Source organism: Poromitra crassiceps (assembly GCF_964638095.1).
Source record: "Poromitra crassiceps genome assembly, chromosome: 11".
Lineage (NCBI taxonomy): Eukaryota > Metazoa > Chordata > Actinopteri > Beryciformes > Melamphaidae > Poromitra > Poromitra crassiceps.
In genome coordinates, this window is record NC_139643.1 from 13819336 (window position 1) to 13839421 (window position 20086).

Here is a 20086-nt window from a genome sequence, read left to right on the forward strand (position 1 = left end):
TTCCAGAGATAGTAGAGACGAGGAGGTGCTATACCAGTTTATATGGGTTTCTTCCAGAGATACTATAGACGAGGCGGTGCTATACCAGTTTATATGGGTTTCTTCCAGAGATAGTATAGACGAGGAGGTGCTATACCAGTTTATATGGGTTTCTTCCAGAGATAGTAGAGATGAGGCGGTGCTATACCAGTTTATATGGGTTTCTTCCAGAGATACTATAGACGAGGCGGTGCTATACCAGTTTATATGGGTTTCTTCCAGAGATAGTATAGACGAGGCGGTGCTATACCAGTTTATATGGGTTTCTTTCAGAGATAGTATAGACGAGGCGGTGCTATACCAGTTTATATGGGTTTCTTCCAGAGATAGTAGAGATGAGGCGGTGCTATACCAGTTTATATGGGTTTCTTCCAGAGATACTATAGACGAGGCGGTGCTATACCAGTTTATATGGGTTTCTTCCAGAGATAGTAGAGATGAGGAGGTGCTATACCAGTTTATATGGGTTTCTTCCAGAGATAGTATAGACGAGGCGGTGCTATACCAGTTTATATGGGTTTCTTCCAGAGATACTATAGACGAGGCGGTGCTATACCAGTTTATATGGGTTTCTTCCAGAGATAGTAGAGATGAGGCGGTGCTATCCCAGTTTATATGGGTTTCTTCCAGAGATAGTATAGACGAGGAGGTGCTATACCAGTTTATATGGGTTTCTTCCAGTGATAGTATAGACGAGGCGGTGCTATACCAGTTTATATGGGTTTCTTCCACAGATACTATAGACGAGGCGGTGCTATACCAGTTTATATGGGTTTCTTCCAGAGATAGTAGAGATGAGGCGGTGCTATACCAGTTTATATGGGTTTCTTCCAGAGATACTATAGACGAGGCGGTGCTATACCAGTTTATATGGGTTTCTTCCAGAGATACTATAGACGAGGCGGTGCTATACCAGTTTATATGGGTTTCTTCCAGAGATACTATAGACGAGGAGGTGCTATACCAGTTTATATAGGTTTCTTCCAGAGATACTATAGACGAGGCGGTGCTATACCAGTTTATATGGGTTTCTTCCAGAGATAGTAGAGATGAGGCGGTGCTATCCCAGTTTATATGGGTTTCTTCCAGAGATAGTAGAGATGAGGCGGTGCTATCCCAGTTTATATGGGTTTCTTCCAGAGATAGTATAGACGAGGCGGTGCTATACCAGTTTATATGGGTTTCTTCCAGAGATAGTAGAGATGAGGCGGTGCTATACCAGTTTATATGGGTTTCTTCCAGAGATAGTAGAGACGAGGCAGTGCTATACCAGTTTATATGGGTTTCTTCCAGAGATAGTAGAGACGAGGCGGTGCTATACCAGTTTATATGGGTTTCTTCCAGAGATAGTAGAGACGAGGCGGTGCTATACCAGTTTATATGGGTTTCTTCCAGAGATAGTAGAGATGAGGCGGTGCTATCCCAGTTTATATGGGTTTCTTCCAGAGATAGTATAGACGAGGAGGTGCTATACCAGTTTATATGGGTTTCTTCCAGTGATAGTATAGACGAGGCGGTGCTATACCAGTTTATATGGGTTTCTTCCAGAGATACTATAGACGAGGCGGTGCTATACCAGTTTATATGGGTTTCTTCCAGAGATAGTAGAGACGAGGCAGTGCTATACCAGTTTTGAACGGGAAAATCCGCAATGCTTAAGATGGCGGCACCAACAACGTAAGACGTGTCGTCAGCTAAAGTGGCCAATCGATGCACCTAAATCATAAAGAAAAGACTTTCGGGTTTACACCGCAGCCAAACTTGATTTAAAAATTAACATTTAGATTTGAATAACAATGATATTCCCTCATACTGAGGACGGCATCCATCAATCATAAGCCCTTTTCCCACATACGCTTTGTACCGCAAAATGACCGGAACGTGGTCTAATGCCTTCATGTGGGAAAGATGTTGTACCGCTATAAGCGCGACCCCGACGTCGCTGACATTTCACCAGTTTCGAACCAGTCAGAAGAGCGGTATGCGCTATAGCGGACTCAAGTGGAGAACGGGTCCAGTCATTTTCCGCGACACCGGGTCCTTCTCTCATGCGGGCGAGGTGTACACACGTTGCTTAACGTTCACTTCCAGCGTGCATCATGTAATCATTCGCGCACATCAAAGCAAACTACTTCCACATTTCGCTTCATGCTTTCTCTACATACATACAAGCGTTGGGCTGCGCAGCTTGCAAGCCCCTGCCATTCTCGCTGTGTCTGTCCTGTGTGGCTGCTCCCCTCTCTCGAGCAGAGGGGAGGGAGGAAATCGGCTGTTTATTTTATGCTGGCTTGACGCTGCTCTTGAGTCAAACGAGTGTGATTTTATTGTGTGGCAAGTTTTGCCGACCCCCCAAATAAGCTCCCCCCTCCCCCCGCCCCCCAACATACCGGCTATTTGACGAGCTGATTCCCACATGCGAGCGCTAAGGTGTGAAGGGAAATTCAGGGAAATGTCCGATATTGACTTACAGGTAATTTTCCGGTATGCTTGTGGGAAAACGGCTATATTGTTACCGTTTTGTCAAGCAGAAGCATTGATAAATGGAAGAAATAAGTTATTCTGTGATGACGGATGTCTTTTGGAACAAATTTTACCACTCCGTATTGTATGCAATTCATCACTGTTCATATGTCAGAACTTTAGATACAGATGACTCAGCAAAATTAAATCGATCTGACTGAATTTTGATAACTGGTTAATTGTATCGATTGTTTTAGTCTCTTATCATCATAAATAAACGGGAGCAAGTGGGCAATCTCTGCGATTTTTGTCCTGGAAGTGATGTCACTCAACTGGAAGTGATGTCAATTGTGACATTATCAGTGATGTCATAGGAGCAATTGTGATGTCATCAGTGATGCAAAGTTGTGACATCATCAGTGATGTCATAAGAACAGGTGAGCCCGCACAGCGGTCGAGCTGCAGGGCAAGTGAGGCCGCGCAGCGTTTTTGGTTACATTCGAGCAATTGTGGCATCACTGATGATGTCATATAGACATTGTGATGTCATTAGTGAGTGATGTCATCATGACGCAAAGTTAGGCAATTGTGTGTTGCGCATGCCAATAGAGCAGGTGAGGCCATGCAGCAGCCGAGCTGCGTATGCGAGCTGCAGGGCCAGCCCGGCGAGCTGCAGGGCATTGAGTAAAAATACCAAAAATGTGCTGTTTACAGCTTCATACGTGTCAGGAGTTGCTGCTTTTCTGTTTTGTATCATTACAACATCAATCATTTTGCTGTCAGACTAAGGAAGACATGAAGAATGACTTTGGGCTCTGGGACATTTTGATGGGTATTTGTCCTTATTTTTGCCATTTTATAGACAAAATGATTCATCAAATAATAAGTGATCGGTTACTTAATAATGTTTCTTTATACAGAGTGTGTGTCAGTGACAGGGGAAGCTTACCCAGCACGCTGAAGGCGTACTCCGAAGATTCGGTGGTGTGCAGGGTCTTGGGGTTCAAGGCAACGCAAGAATATTTTCCACTTTGTGCCTTTTGGATGTTGTTCAGAACCAGAACTCCATCTTTAGTCTTGACCAAAGCCCCGTCGCGCTTCCATGTGATGATGGCGGGCGGCTTGCTGCTGGAGCCGGTGCAGGTCCAGCTGACGTTGGAGCCCTTCTTGAAAATTGGATAGTTCACATGAGTAGTGAATTCATTAATGGCCATCTGGATTCCCGTCCCATCTGGTCCATCTGAGGAGAAAAGCTTTCAGAATGTTCACAATGAAAATGGAAAATGGACTGAAAGGACCGCACCTGGGGTTTAAGCGCTCTTGGCGGCTAGTGTTTTTTGGCAGAGCGCTCTGGGCGTCTCAAGCTAAAAAAAAGTGTAACATTTGGAGTAAAAGCGCGCTGCTCGTCAATGTCGCTCCTCCTAACTCTTCTCCTGCAGGGGGGATCTTCAACCTCTGCTGCTGCCAGAATTGCCAATAATCTGGCTTTCATGTTTACAGTGCGAACAATCAAGAACATCAAACAGACGAAACCAGCTGGCTACCGTCTGTGTGATCGTTGTGTCCTGAACTGAACTGTGCGCGTGACTGCAGGGGAAAACAAAACAAAGCACACACAAAAATGCTCCATGTGCTGTGTTTTGTGCGCAATGGAAGCGCTCTCGACATGCTTTCCAAAGCATTCTTATGTGAAATACACACGTTCTGTGTGCATGGCCACTATCACATCATAGACATTGTGAAATCATCAGTGATGTCATTGTGACACCATCACAATGCTAAGTTTGCCGTTTATAGACCAACGAATGACGACGTGGTCCTGAGTGATTCTGAGGCGATCACTGTACTAGATGGCGGCTGTACTGTGAATACGTGTCGAGGCTGCTTGCAGCTTCTTCTTTTTTTATTACTTTTCTTGAGTGCTGATATCATGCTGCTGTAACAGCAGGCGTAAATCAATAAAACCATCCCAGATTTTTTGAACAATCCCATGCATGAAATAAAACTGCCTCTCCCTCCCTAACTGAAAACCCTGTTGATTTACACATTTTGAATGATCGCTTCCCCCGATAAGTCCCGCCCCTACATCATGTTTCAACCACAAATACTTCAAATGACAGAGGTACAATGGCTATGCCCTTGCCTGGCTGTGACTTAAGCACATCCTCAGTGTAAGTGGCTCAGGGTGCGAGTATGTATCAGTCAGTGTATTATAGAATCTATAAACCCCTATAAACGGTACAGCTTGGTGCCTTATCAAACAGTCTGACCAATGAGAACTCTCCAAGCCGGTGAGTTGATGATTAATAAGGACAGGCTGTGTGAGGTGAAGCATGTGATTTGTTCACTGCCTGTGGCGTTACTCATGGACAGGAGTGTGTACATAGTGGCTCAGTCAGGGAGGGAGCGCCCGGGCCAAACACAAAGCCTACAGTTCACAATCTAAACTGCCTATCACCACTGCCAGACCAGAGAAAATACTAGAGTAGAAGATATATATATATATATAATTTGATGGATAGGGGCATGTTTCAGTCTCCTAAATGACCAACAGAATCTAATTATATTTAGGCTACTTGTGTTACTGTAATTGAGCTGTTTTTCATGTGTATCTTCACTTGAAATATTCTAAAAGATATGGTGTCCCTCCAAAAGCAAAAAAAAAACGGTGGAAGCATTCACAATGAGAGGAGAAATCTGATTTGACTTTGTGAAGTTAATTTTGCAACTTATAATGTTTGCAGACACAATAATCTAGTGCGAAATGAAGGTTAACTTCGACTTTGTAAAATAGCAATACTTGTACTTCTAGGATATGCGAGTACTGTTTCCACCACTGCAACTAATCATATAAATCCAAGTAGGAAAAACATAAATAAACGCTGTGGAATGAATGCATGTTTGAGCTGTGGAAGAGTAACTGACTCAGTTTAGACTTCCTTTGTTGTCCGGTGGGTGTGGAGTTCGTTCAGTTCAACACTGCAAGGATCAGTGCTAATGAATGAATGACAAATGACTGCTTAACGGCCGTCAGTGTGGATTGGATTAAGTTAATAAAAATAGTTACAGTAGCCAAATGTGAAGCATGGTGTGTGTGTGTGTGTGTGTGTGTGTGTGTGTGTGTGTGTTCCACCTTCTGTAAAACAGCCAAAATGTTTTTTCCCCTTTATTCTCATCACCTCTCTCAGTGGTGTTTCTATGCACTGCACTTCCCACAGACCACCTGTCAATCAATCACACATTGTGGGCGGAGCTTTGATTCTCAGTTGAACCACGGGGGCTATAGAGAGCCGCAGGAACGAGTCCGGAAATCATGGATGCTACCACTCCTGGTTCTTCACTGTTTTCGCCTATGGGAGTTTTGAATGGGTTTTTGGCGCAATGCTTCTAATAATCTCTCTGGGCAACGCTGGCTTAATCAAACGCGAACCAGTGTTTAGTAATATCATCTTCACACACGAGGACCACTTTTATGAGTTTTGAAGCTTTTACGTGCCGTTAAAAGGGCGGTTAGCTAGCAAACGGTTAAATGAGACTACACTGTAGATGGCGATATATACGTCAATAACGTCACCACTTCAAAGGACGAACACGGAAATTCTCTTTCCCTCACCTGGTTCAGCCCCGTTCAGCCCGGGGTAATCAGTGCACAACAGTCCAGGTTGAGTGCTGACGTGACGTGGAAGCCTATGCGACAGTGTGTAGTTCTGGATTAGCTTAGCTCGAGCTTTTTACTTCTAGGGCTCGCATTTACGCTTCAAAACTCATGAAAGTGGTCCTCATGTGTGAAGACTATCCGACTGAACTCTGGTTCGCGTTTGATTAAGCTTGCCTTGCCCAGAGACCTTATTTGAAGCATCGCGGCAAAAACCCATTCAAAAATCCCATAGACAGAAACAGTGAAGAACCAGGAAGTCCGGGACTTCCGCGTTCTGACTACAAAAATACGTCATCCCTGCGGCTCTCTATTAAACAACCTTTAAATCCAACAGCAGAGGTGCAGTACTCACAGTTGACAGACAGGTTGAAGGGGGCGCTCCTCTCCGTCTCCAGCTTGTTGGACGCGGTGCAGTAGATGGAACCCATCCCGTCCCACCGCAGGACCTTATTGATAGTGAGTGTGCTGACCAACTTGCCCTTGGCGTTCTCTTCCTGCAATTCCATTAAATGAAAAAAATTAATTTTCATTTGATTACTTGATTACTGATGAGAAAATTTTCCCTGCACGTGATCAGCCAAACACAGCATACCGTATTCAGTTTAATACAATTCAATTAACTCCACTGAGCTGAGGTGCAGGTGTTACAGTGTAGCCTGGTAAACCATCCAATCACGTGAACTCAGGTGTTCCAGCGTAGCCTGGTACAGGTGTTACAGCGTAGCCTGGTACAGGTGTTACAGCGTAGCCTGGTACAGGTGTTACAGCGTATAGCCTGGTACAGGTGTTACAGCGTAGCCTGGTACAGGTGTTACAGCGTATAGCCTGGTAAGCCATCCGATCACGTGAACTCACATTTTATTTTGTTCTGCGGGAGCGTCTGGCCTCAGCCCGGGGCGGGCTTTTTCAGAAATGACCAAGTGCATCATTCAGGGACCTGCCTCATAGTGGACATGGTAACCAGCCAATCAGAGACGCCACTGGCATAACTGTAATGGCTGCTCCCATGGCTCTGCATGTCCCGAAGCAACGAGCAAGTTTACACCGTAAGTCATAAGTGCAGTTATTGCAGAAATAGACCCAATAACCACAATTAAACAAGAACAGGAGTTTGCACCAGCCGAGTTTCTCGGCAGAAATGACGTTTTTTGCCGTTCTTCCGAGATTGATTGGCTGAAGGCGTGTCTGACAAGGCAACAGAGATTGATTGGCTGAAGGCGTGTCTGACAAGGCAACAGAGATTGATTGGCTGAAGGCGTGTCTGACAAGGCAACACTGAAATGACTCTGAACTGCTGATAGAGAAAAACACTGTGAGCTCATGAATCAGGATGGTTTTAACTAGTTACAGCGAGCAAAAAGGATCTAAACACAGCCAGGCAAAACCTCACCTCTGGCTCAGGATCACTCAGCTTCAGTCTCTTGCCGTCGGCCACTATGGGCGCGGTGCCGTTGGTCCAGGAGAACTTGAGGAAGGATCCCTTGGCAGAACAGGTCAGAACCACGGTGCTGTTTTTCTCGATGGGCTCGGCGATGTCGGACTTGATGGTCAATTCAGACACCGGCTCTGAAGAGAGAAACAGGAGAAGGTGAGACTGGTGAAGCCATGTTTAAACCTGTATGATGCTGGCAGGGTTAGCAGCTCCAGTCCCGCTCACTGCACTGTAAGGCAGCGCTTCATGTTTTCATGTCAGAGACCCCGCCAATAGATCAGTAATTGCAGTGGTGGAAAGTACTCAAGTAAAAGTACTCAAGTAAAAGTACTCATTGAGTACTTTTAATAATAGATATTCTAGTTGAATATTTTTAAATGTACACTGATTAAATGAGTAAATTTAGATCATTGTTTTGCACACCGTACTATGAAGACAGCACAGTAGCATGGGACTGCTCGTGAACTTCACATTCACATTTAGGGCCCACCCCCCAGACCCTGGTCTAGGAGACAGGTTGAGGGTTGTGATGAAGAAATCGTCTTAGTTAGTTCAGGGAGCCTGATTGGAGAGAAACAGTGTAAACACACCAGGTTTACACAGCTGTTTCTAAGGATCCTGCATTAGAGACAGGATGGATGCCCTGTTCAGGGCAGGAATGTATTATAATTTTGTGATCGTCAGATCAAATAAGTTTATCAAAGAAGTTGATGAAGTCATTACTACTGAGAGCTATTGACTCTTTGTCAGCGTGGCTAAAGTGCGGAAAAGAAACCTTAGGTTGTTTTTACTCAGATGGCAGAATGGGACAGACACATAGCTGCGTGTGTGCCAGGCAGATATGCTACTGTATCGTCTCCACATCTGCTTTGTGGGCCAGACAGACGGGGAAGTGGTGAAGAATCAGTCAGCTGTTTCTTGGGAGTACCGCTGTGCTCAGTCCTCAAAACAGAAGTTTCTAAATCTCATAATATTCCCGCACGGGAATTCCCATTGCTGACAAATCACAACTGGATCTTCTGGGGAATTGATTCCCTGCAACACATGAAGACACGCAAGTATAGTGTAGCCCAGGCCAGGGGTTTTCAAAAGCCGCTTTCACACACAGATCGCGCAAAATTGCAGTTCAGAAGGCCCGCAAAGCCAGCAGCCTCGTCACAGAAATTGCTTTCACACACAGCCAAGCAGCACCGCCACATTCCCGTCCTGGAGTGTGCTTTCAGGTGACAGCCACCCCTCCCGGATTGAAAGGCGAGCGGAGGCATTTCCACCCAGCTCTCCTTGCCCAAATGAATATTTTCATAGGTTAGTGTAGCCTAGGCTACTGTATGCTGATCGAATTCATTCAACAACCAAACATCGCCGATGTATGCCAACAAACGACATACAGCTGCGGTCATTAAGGATCAAAGTGATTAGTGATAAAACAGGAAAGTGTTGTCCGCATGCAGCATGGTAACAAGGCTTTCAATAAATCTGATCGACTTTATGGATCACAGATGCACCATCATGTAGTCTATTAGGTACAAGGCTAATTCTTATCTTTTGGTTCCAGTTTTTTGTAAAGCAAATTATTCCCATGAAGTACCCTAATTAGCGTCCATTCTGAAAGACAACACCCGCATATCAAACAGCTGCAGTCTGCATAACGTTCGTCGGGGGAATAGTATAGGCTATAAATGCACATGACTACTATAACGTTAGTAGTTTTTGTAAGGGAATGCACAACTGGCTAGTTAGACAGATTGCAGTTCTGGAGCTGGTTTCCAGAGGGAATATCCTCAGGCCAACTCGGCACAGACAGCTATAGTCCTCTGAAGCGTATTATTATATCCGTTAATTTTACCTACTAAGTCAATATCGTTTGAGCATAAAGCCTAACCTACTTACTAGGCACGGAGCATTCCTCCTGGCGCCCCTGCAGTCATGATTGTATAGGCTACTTTTTTTACTTTCACTCATGCCTTTCTTATTGCTGCATGAGGTGATTTCTCCTGTAATTTTTTTATGAATGAGCTGACCATTCGCCCCGTTCCGGCTTGCCACTCCTACGCTTTCAAGTGGAGGCGGGTTGCCTGGTAACCCGGCGCTGTGACTAGGTCCACTGGCTGTGACTAGGTCCACTGGCTGTGACTAGGTCCACTGGCTGTGACTAGGTCCACTGGCTGTGACTAGGTCCACTGGCGGAACGAAAGGCGTACAACAATTACCCACCAACCCGCCGCGTTCACAACTTTTCACATCGGAGGCGCGGATCCTATTTTCCGTGCATTTTGCGGCTTTCAAGGCCAGTGTGAAAGCGGCTAAAGTCTGACCCTGCAAGCCTCCCCTCGGTCCTCGGACAAAGCCTGGACCCATCCCCCCACCACCCAGATACTCGCTTAGTTTCATTCAATTTTCTGGATGCCTATGGGATCCTGATTATGTTATTTGATCCCATAGACACTCAATAATTGAGCCAAGATAGCCTGATATATTGCTGTTTGTCTTCAGACTACATCACATATGAAAAGGTCTTTCTGAAGGCATTTATTTGTTTCTGACTCGACACACATTTAGGTTATTCGATGTGACCTCCTTTTGATAATTAATGTATCTCCACCAGTTTTGGGCCAGTTACTTTCAAAATGTAATATACTACATATTACTAGTTACTTTCCTTTGAAAGTAATATGTTACTTTACAATATTACTGTCTGTGTAGAGTAATTATTACACTACTTTTGCATTACTATCACCGGAATAACAGCAGTAGCAGAATGACAAAATCGGCCTGCATGGAACCATCCCGAAAAATAATTCCAACCGTCTTGAAGTCAGTGTAAACCGTCCAAAAATCTAAATGTTATGCTTTTCCTTTGTTATTGTCATCTAGTGGTTATTTGCATAAAAACATACAATTTGATTAGGAAATGATTGTATCTTTATTTAAATGTGATTTGGTTTAAAAAAAAAAGTAACTCAATTTGTAACTTGTGTTACTTGACAAAGAAACTGGTATAATATTACTGGAATCCTATTGGTAATAAGTTATATTACTGAGTTACTTCTAAAAGTAATATATTACATGTACTGTAATATGTTATTTTTGTAATGAGTTACATCCAACACTGATCTCACTGGTATCGGATTTCTGTGGTACTAAAGGTGACACGTGCATAGCCATAGCGCCACCTACTGGCAACCAGAGGTGGAAAGTACTCATGTAAAAGTACTCAAGTACATGTGCTTGAGTAGGGTTTTTTTTAGGATTTGTACTTTTTAAGTATTTTTATAATGCTAAACTTTCACTCTTACTTAGACTATAGGTGAGGTGATCAGCAGGATGGAGAGGGAAACATATGAGGGAAAACATCATCCTTATACTTACTCTCTTAGAGAGAGAAATAACAGTGAAAACTACTGCTCATTTTGGGGATGGGGACCCCATGAAATTATCTCAAGCACCCCTGCGGGCAACATGTCTCTCTGCTGCAGTGCATGCTGGTCTCTCTCCTGCGCCTGTGGGAACTCAACATGTCTCTCTGCTGCAGTGCATGCTGGTCTCTCTCCTGCGCCTGTGGGTGGAGAAACTCTCTCCTCTTCTATGAGGGACCTTGTTCCACCGATTATTCCACTGCAGCCCAATGACAGCAGCTCTCTGTTTGTTCTCTCTTTGTTAAACTCTTTGTCTGGTCCAGAGCTGAAATACCGGAAACAGCCTCCATGACAGTCTCACCGTATTGATAAAAATGTTATTTTAGAGCCACCATATTGTTATAATTATCAACAACTAGCCAACAGATATCAAAGCTGGTGGGCTTTATGGAAAGAGCATGACTCGAACTGGTTGACAGTTAAATCGAACTGGTCATTCAGTGGCGTTTTACTGCCACATAACTAACATGCTAACAGCTAGCTAGCCTAGCTATTAACATACAGGTGTGTTGGTGCAGCGCTCTGTAATGCGTTATCGGTAAGAAAAACACAGTGGATGAGCGTGGGGTTCAGACCCCATATGAAGAGTGATGACAACTGTGATTCTAATGGGGCTGGATACCAGGCTACAGGAACGCAACATGCATCGCCATTTACACTGCTTAAGTGTTTCAGACTGGATCTTTCCTTGTCGACTAAACTTTTCTTTGTTAGACGTATACGTGTAATTCCATCGATGAAATTCTACGACAACGCAGTGACCACACGCTGAATGGAAGCATGATTAAATTCAAGGCCATTTGGATAAGCTGCCCGCTCGAGGCTGCTTTCTCCTCACACACACTTTCAAAGCAACATTTGAATGGAGTGAATGAAGACAGTGGAGTGAATGAAGACAGTGGAGTGAATGAAGACAGTGGAGTGAATGAAGACAGTGGAGTGAATGAAGACAGTGGAGTGAATGAAGACAGTGGGGGCTAGTGATGCGCGGGTCACCCAGAACCTGCCGGGTCCCGCGGGCTGGGCCGCCCCGCAGGCGGGCTGGGTTGGCAAATTATGAAAATATCGCGGGTGCGGGCGGGGCAGGCTCAGAACGTGACAAAGCAACATTATTAAATAATTTAGAGCAATGAAACACGCAGAGTAATTAACCTTAAAGACATTAACTCTCTCTCACACGTAGGTACACACAATCAGACAGACTCCTGCTGCACTCTCTATAGCCTACATGGAGTAAAGAAACGCTTCAATGAGGTAAAACAAACATTTTGGAAGGATTATTCGCTGTAATTATTATTTGAAGTGTCCATATAATGCCACCGCATATTTTCTGAGGTGGACTCGACTGTGATCTATTTGTCAACTTTACTGCAACGTGAGTAGGCTGTGAACAATTGAGTGTGCATGAGGTAATTAAAAGAAATCAGACAGCGAGTCTGGCCGTATCTGCAAGCCGTGTGCGCATGCTGCACTACTACGTTTAGTACTACTGCAACATGGCCAATTGAGAGCGCATGAACTAATTAAAATAAATGGGGAAGAATAAGAACTGTTTCTGTAGCCTGCCTAGTGCCTACCTCTCTACCTGCTACCTCCATTTGAAACACTGCGCGGTCACGCCATCCGCACTTTGGGGAAGCGTAGTCGGTCGCGCTATCTGAAGACCATGGATTAATTGAAGAAAGACCGACATGAAAGCAGCAGCGCAACTCATCCAGAGCAGGCCTAGGCTACAACTGTTGTCGCGCAGGGCAGCATGTGAGTGTCTGTGTGTGTGTGTGTGTGTGTGTGTGTGTTTGTGTGTGTGTGTGTGTGTGTGTGAGAGAGAGAGAGAGAGAGAGGGGGGAGAGAGACAGAGTTATTAGCTGCTTTGCACACCTTGGAAGCTCCGCTGTGCTCCTCCTGAGTCCGGAGACATATTACATTAAATTGGCCGTTGCGGGCTGCTGGGTTGGGCTGGGTTCAGAATTTTCAGATATTTTAACGGGGCGGGCGCGGCGGGCTGGCTCCAATGACGGGTTGGGTTGGGGCGGGTCTTAAAAAAACCTGACCCGCGCATCACTAGTGGGGGCAAATCGCAGGTGACTCGACCTGCTGGACTCGTTCTCCTCATTCTTTAGTTCCATCTATAGTATACGGGCTGTTTACCGACGACGAGGCAACGGCAGGCGTGTGGGAACAATGTAGGCCTGTAGGAAGGGAAAGGAGTGGCAACCAGTTCTGACAGCAGAGAGAGAGAGAGAGAGAGAGACTGAGAGAGAGAGACTGAGAGAGAGGGGGGGGGGAGAGACTGAGGGAGATAGACTGAGGGAGGGAGGGAGGGAGAGGAGAGAGACTGAAAGAGAGGGGAGGGGGAGAGAGACTGAGGGAGAGAGAGGAGAGGGACAGAAGAGAGGGAGAGAGACTGGGGGGGAGAGAGGAGAGGGAGAGAAACTGAAGCAGATAAACTGAGGGAGAGAGAGGAGAGGGAGAGGGAGAGAGACTGAGGGAGAGAGAGGGAGAGAGACAAGAGGGAGAGAGGGGAGAGAGGAGAGGGAGAGAGAGGCTGAGGGAGAGAGAGGGAGAGAGAGAGGAGAGGGAGAGAGACGAGAGGGAGAGAAAGGAGAGGGAGAGAGGAGAGGGAGAGAGAGGCTGAGGGAGAGAGAGGGAGAGAGAGAGGAGAGGGAGAGAGGGGAGAGAGGAGAGGGAGAGAGAGGCTGAGGGAGAGAGAGGGAGAGAGAGAGGAGAGGGAGAGAGACGAGAGGTAGAGAAAGGAGAGGGAGAGAGGAGAGGGAGAGAGAGGCTGAGGGAGAGAGAGGAGAGGGAGAGAGGGGAGAGAGGAGAGGGAGAGAGAGGCTGAGGGAGAGAGAGGGGAGACATTGTGCTTATTTGCAATGCGGTGTGAAAAGGTGTTGAACCACAGTAGGCAGTAACAACATTGAGGAGTGAAAAATGAACGGAAGAATGAATGGAAGAGTGACAGAATGAATGAATGAATGGAAGAGTGACACTAGAATGAATGAATGAATGGAAACTTGGAGAGTAGAAAGAGTGATTTACCAAGCGGTGGTTTTTACCAGGCGACTCCCCTATGCAAATGAGTGTAACTGGATATATGAATAAGCCTGAAGAAGAAGCGTCAAAACACAGGAGGGATTTAGGATAGCGTTACAGTATTTGGCCCTGAAGTGAAATAGCAAAAGCTCTTAATGATCTGCGGGCCAGTGAGTGACATCACGACAGAGAGCTAGCCTTGAGGACGAAGAACCAATCTTATCTCATCTAAAAGCAGATGTATTAAAACATATCTCAGTAAGACAACAAGACAGTAAGACAATAAGACAGTAAGACAGCCAGACAATAACATAGTCAGACAGTCAGACAGTCAGACAGTCGGACAGTCAGTCAGACAGTGAGACAGTCGGACAGACAGACAGTCAGACAGCCAGTAAGACAGTCAGACAATAAGACAGTCAGACAGTCAGACAGACAGTCAGACAGACAGTCAGACAGACAGACAGTCAGACAGACAGACAGTAAGACAGACAGACAGTCAGACAGTAAGAGAGTAAGACAGACAGTCAGACAGACAGACAGTAAGACAGTCAGACAATAAGACATTCAGACAGACAGTAAGACAGTCAGACAATAAGACAGTCAGACAGTAAGACAGTCAGACAATAAGACAGTCAGACAGACAGTCAGACAGACAGTAAGACAGTCAGACAGACAGACAGTCAGACAGTAAGACAGTTAGACAGACAGTCAGACAGACAGTCAGACAATAAGACGGACACTCAGACAGTAAGACAGACAATATATATAAGGTATATAAGTTCAGCTTGAGATAGAGTCAACAGAGCTTGCACGGGCAGGAGCTGTGTGTCCATGAATAACATCATTGTATTTAGTGTCAGTAGTCAGTGTGCTGAGAAGCACCAATGTCTTATATTACTGTTTTTCCATTCAGTTTTCTATGTAAACACTGTGAAACTAACACCAATATCCTGCATCAACAATAATGAACAGTCATTCTTGTTTTCCACGTAAAAAAGAAGCAAAAACGAACTTGTAGCTACTTGGTTGGGAGGAAAATAACGTTTCTAAGTTTAACGTCCACCCAAACAGGCACAAGGATTCAGAATTCCATGCCATAGCTGATAGGAAATGGCTTCAGTGCAGCTCTTAAAAAAGAGAGAGAACACACATAAGTCATAAAAAAAGAAAATGAGAACAGAAAAAACAACAATAACAACAACGCAAACAAGCGCATGAATGAACAAGTATAATAACTCTTTTGAACTGATATAAGAAAGATTTAGGTCCTTAAATCACAAAATTACACAGGTAGCAGCTACTACTAGCTAATACTGCCTATATCAATATATCCAACTGTATATATCCATATATACTACTACATATATATATATATATATATATATATATATATATATATATATATATATATATATATATATATATATATATATATATATTCATATTCCCTTCATACACACACTTGCAACATAGACGCTCTTTCATACACTTATTATTATTATTATTATTATTATTATTGCATTGTATATAGTACTTAATGCTAATGTTTAATTATCCTTTGTGATTCTTGTTTGTTTTAGCCTGAGTCTACTTTTTATTTTATTTTGTGTGCGAGTACACTGAGAGTTAAGTATTTTGTGTGCGAGTACACTGAGAGTTAAGTCTTTTGTGTGCGAGTACACTGAGAGTTAAGTCTTTTGTGTGCGAGTACACTGAGAGTTAAGAGTACACTGAGAGTTAAGTCTTTTGTGTGCGAGTACACTGAGAGTTACGACTACGAGTACACTGAGAGTTAAGTTTGTGTGAGAGTACACTGAGAGTTAAGACTACACAGAGTTAAGTTTGTGTGAGAGTACACTGAGAGTTAAGAGTACACAGAGTTATGTTTGTGTGAGAGTACACTGAGAGTTAAGTTTGTGTGAGAGTACACTGAGAGTTAAGTTTGTGTGAGAGTACACTGAGAGTTAAGAGTACACTGAGAGTTAAGTTTGTGTGAGAGTACACTGAGAGTTAAGTTTGTGTGAGAGTACACTGAGAGTTAAGCGAACCGGAGCCAATTTCCTTGTATGTGTACTTGGCCAATAAAGCTGTTTCTGATTCTGAGCTATGGATGTTTTGGCCTTGTAGCCTATTTGTATTTACAGGAGTTTTCCAAATGTTTCATTTCTGGCAGCAGGCAGGTACAAATGTTTTGTGTGGACTAGGGTTGGCACCATGGACGATGGCATCGACCATCGTCCATGGGCCGACCCCCATCGACCTCTGACCCTTCTACATCGGACCATCGTGATTATCTGTTCGAATTAAAATTTGGCAGATTTAATAATAAAAAAGGCTATCTCCACTCAACCACGACACACGGGGGACGCATTAAACAAGCGGCAAAACGTACATTATCCCCAGTTCAGAGAAGCGGTAAAGTGGAGAGGAAGAGAAGATAAGCAGAAGTCGGTTGTGTTGTGAAAATCTTAAGAAAGAAGAAACTTCACGTTCTTTCCTGTTTTCAACCCAATGTGAGTAATGTTGTTACAAGTCTTCAACTGGGAATTCAACTCACCTGTTTCCAGGAACTCTCTCCATTACATACTGTGTGGCTGCCTGCTGCTGTGTTTCTATCTCTCCTTAACGTAACCTAATGTTAGGTACATAACTGAGCCCACACAAATCTAACGTTAGCTGCCAGTAATTCTGCCAGCTAGTTAAATTAAATACACACACGTTGTTGGTCACGATCTGTAACGTTAACGTTTGATTGTTTTGCACCTTTCAATATTGCTGGTAGTGATAGCCTACTGTTTGAGTCGCCTGGCTCTGTGCTGTAGTAGTAGCCTATCCAAACGGCACCGCATGGACTTCATAGATCATTAATTAACCCCCCCCCCCCTCCGTCAACGACAATGCCATCGTCCATCGCGATGTTTCACTGTAGAACCATTGCGATGGTTATTTAGGTGACATCGCACAACCCTAGTGTGTGGACACTGTTTGGGGGGTGAGAGCACCCACAGAGTTTCATGCAAACTCCAAATACATCAAAATTTGATGCTTCACTGGCTGCATGTCTGCCATGTCCTCATTTATCATGAGATAAGGACTCACTTCAAACTCAAGCATGGTGACATCCTAGAGAATCTCTGATCTGTGTGTGTGTGTGTGTGTGTGTGTGTGTGTGTGTGTGTGTGTGTGTGTGTGTGTGTGTGTGTGTGGGTGGGTGGGTGTGTGTGTGTGTGTGTGTGTGTGTGTGTGTGTGTGTGTGTGTGTGTGTGTGTGTGTGTGTGTGTGTGTGTGAGTGTGAATCTTGCCTTGTAAGAGCCAAACAACTGCTGTGCCAGAGGTACAGAGGTCTCCAACAACACCCATCCAACACACCGAATGCAACCATTTATATAGCCTACATAATGTTAATATCTTTATATAGCCTACAGAATGTTATTATCTTTATATAGCCTACATAATGTTAATATCTTTATATAGCCTACAGAATGTTATTATCTTTATATAGCCTATACAGAATGTTATTATCTTTATATAGCCTACAGAATGTTATTATCTTTATATAGCCTACAGAATGTTATTATCTTTATATAGCCTATACAGAATGTTATTATCTTTATATAGCCTACATAATGTTAATATCTTTATATAGCCTACAGAATGTTATTATCTTTATATAGCCTACAGAATGTTATTATCTTTATATAGCCTATACAGAATGTTATTATCTTTATATAGCCTACAGAATGTTATTATCTTTATATAGCCTATACAGAATGTTATTATCTTTATATAGCCTATACAGAATGTTATTATCTTTATATAGCCTATACAGAATGTTATTATCTTTATATAGCCTACAGAATGTTATTATCTTTATATAGCCTACAGAATGTTATTATCTTTATATAGCCTATACAGAATGTTATTATCTTTATATAGCCTACAGAATGTTATTATCTTTATATAGCCTATACAGAATGTTATTATCTTTATATAGCCTATACAGAATGTTATTATCTTTATATAGCCTATACAGAATGTTATTATCTTTATATAGCCTACAGAATGTTATTATCTTTATATAGCCTACAGAATGTTATTATCTTTATATAGCCTACAGAATGTTATTATCTTTATATAGCCTATACAGAATGTTATTATCTTTATATAGCCTACAGAATGTTATTATCTTTATATAGCCTACAGAATGTTATTATCTTTATATAGCCTACATAATGTTAATATCTTTATATAGCCTACAGAATGTTATTATCTTTATATAGCCTATACAGAATGTTATTATCTTTATATAGCCTACAGAATGTTATTATCTTTATATAGCCTATACAGAATGTTATTATCTTTATATAGCCTACATAATGTTAATATCTTTATATAGCCTACAGAATGTTATTATCTTTATATAGCCTATACAGAATGTTATTATCTTTATATAGCCTACAGAATGTTATTATCTTTATATAGCCTACAGAATGTAGCAACAACTCAGGGACTGCTTGATTTGCCAAAACTGACATTTATGGTTCTGCAGGGTTGTCTAAACCTGAACGTTGTTGTTGTTGTTGTTCTCTTTTAAGCTGCCCTAAGTTGGCATAAAAACCAACAACACAGTAGCCGCTTTCACACCGGCCTTGAAAGCTGTAAAATGCATGGAAAATGAGATCTGCGCCTCCGATGTGAAAGTTGTGAACGCGGGTTGGTGGGTAATTGTTGTACGCCTTTCGTTCCACCAGTGGACCTAGTCACAGCACCGGGTTACCCTGCAACCCGCATCCACCTGAAAGCGTAGGAGCGGCAAGCCGGAATGGTACGAATGGTCAGCTCATTCATAAAACAAATACAGGGGAAATCACCTCATGCACCATACGTGAAAGTAAAAAAAGGCGGCCAGGAGGAATGCTCCGTGCCTAGTAAGTAGGTTAGGCTTTATGTTCAAACGATGTTGACATTAGTAGGTAAAATTAACGGATATAATAATAAGCTTCAGAGGACTATATAGCTGTCTGTGGCGAGTTGGTCTGAGGATATTCCATCTGGAAACCAGCTCCAGAACTGCAATCTGTCTAGCTAGCCAGTTGTGCATTCCCTTACAAAAACTACTAACGTTATAGTAGTCATGTGCATTTATAGCCTATAGGCCTACTATTCTCCCGACGATGAGTAACGTTATGCAGACTGCAACTGTTTGATATGCGGGCGTCGTCTTTCAGAACGGATGCTAATTAGGCTACTTCATGGGAATAATTTGCTTTACAAAAGACTGGAACCAAAAGATAAGAATTAGCCTTGTACCTAATAGGCTACATGATGGTGCATCTGTGATCCATAAAGTCGATCAGATGAATATTGAAAGCCTTGTTACCATGCTGCATGTGGACAACACTTTCTGTTTTATCAGTTTGATCCTTAACGACCGCAGCTGCACGGTGTTGGCTGGCGTACATCAGCGATGTTTGGTTGTTGAATGAATTCGTTCATCATACAGTAGCCTAGGCTACACTAACCTATGAAAATATTCATTTGGGCTAGGAGGAGCTGGGTGGAGATGCCTCCATTCGCCTTTCAATCCGGGAGCAGTGGCTGTCACCTGAAAGCACACCCCAAGACGGGAATGTGGCAGTGCTGCTTGGCTGTGTAAGAAAGCAATTTCTGTGGCGAGGCTGCCGGCTTTGCGGGCCTTCTGAACTGCAATTTTGCACGATCTGTGTGCGAAAGCGGCTAGTGACGTCACTGTATTACAGACAGCTGTAACCCCCCCCCCACACACACACACACTCCCCCCCCCCCACACACACTTACATACACACCTCCCCCCCACACATACACACATACCTACACACACCCACACACACACCCACACAAACACACCTACACACACACCTCCCCCCCTTCACACACACACACACACACACACACACACACACACACACACTCCCCCCCCCCACACACACACACACTTACACACACCCCTCCCCCCCACACATACACACATACACCCACCCACACACACACCCACACAAACACACC

At 43.7% G+C, this 20086-nt stretch overlaps 1 protein-coding gene across 1 annotated transcript in view; it reads right to left on the reverse strand.

Annotated features, from left to right (window-relative positions):
- Positions 1 to 20086, reverse strand: part of LOC310784794 (cell adhesion molecule CEACAM20-like) — a 59176-nt gene that overhangs the window by 36114 nt on the left and 2976 nt on the right. Inside the window, exons 3-5 of the mRNA XM_083645842.1 lie at positions 7548 to 7723; positions 6510 to 6651; positions 3449 to 3739 (exon numbers count right to left, since the gene is read on the reverse strand). Coding sequence (XP_083501968.1) covers positions 3449 to 3739; positions 6510 to 6651; positions 7548 to 7723 — 609 coding nt within the window. The remainder of the gene's footprint in view (positions 1 to 3448; positions 3740 to 6509; positions 6652 to 7547; positions 7724 to 20086) is intronic.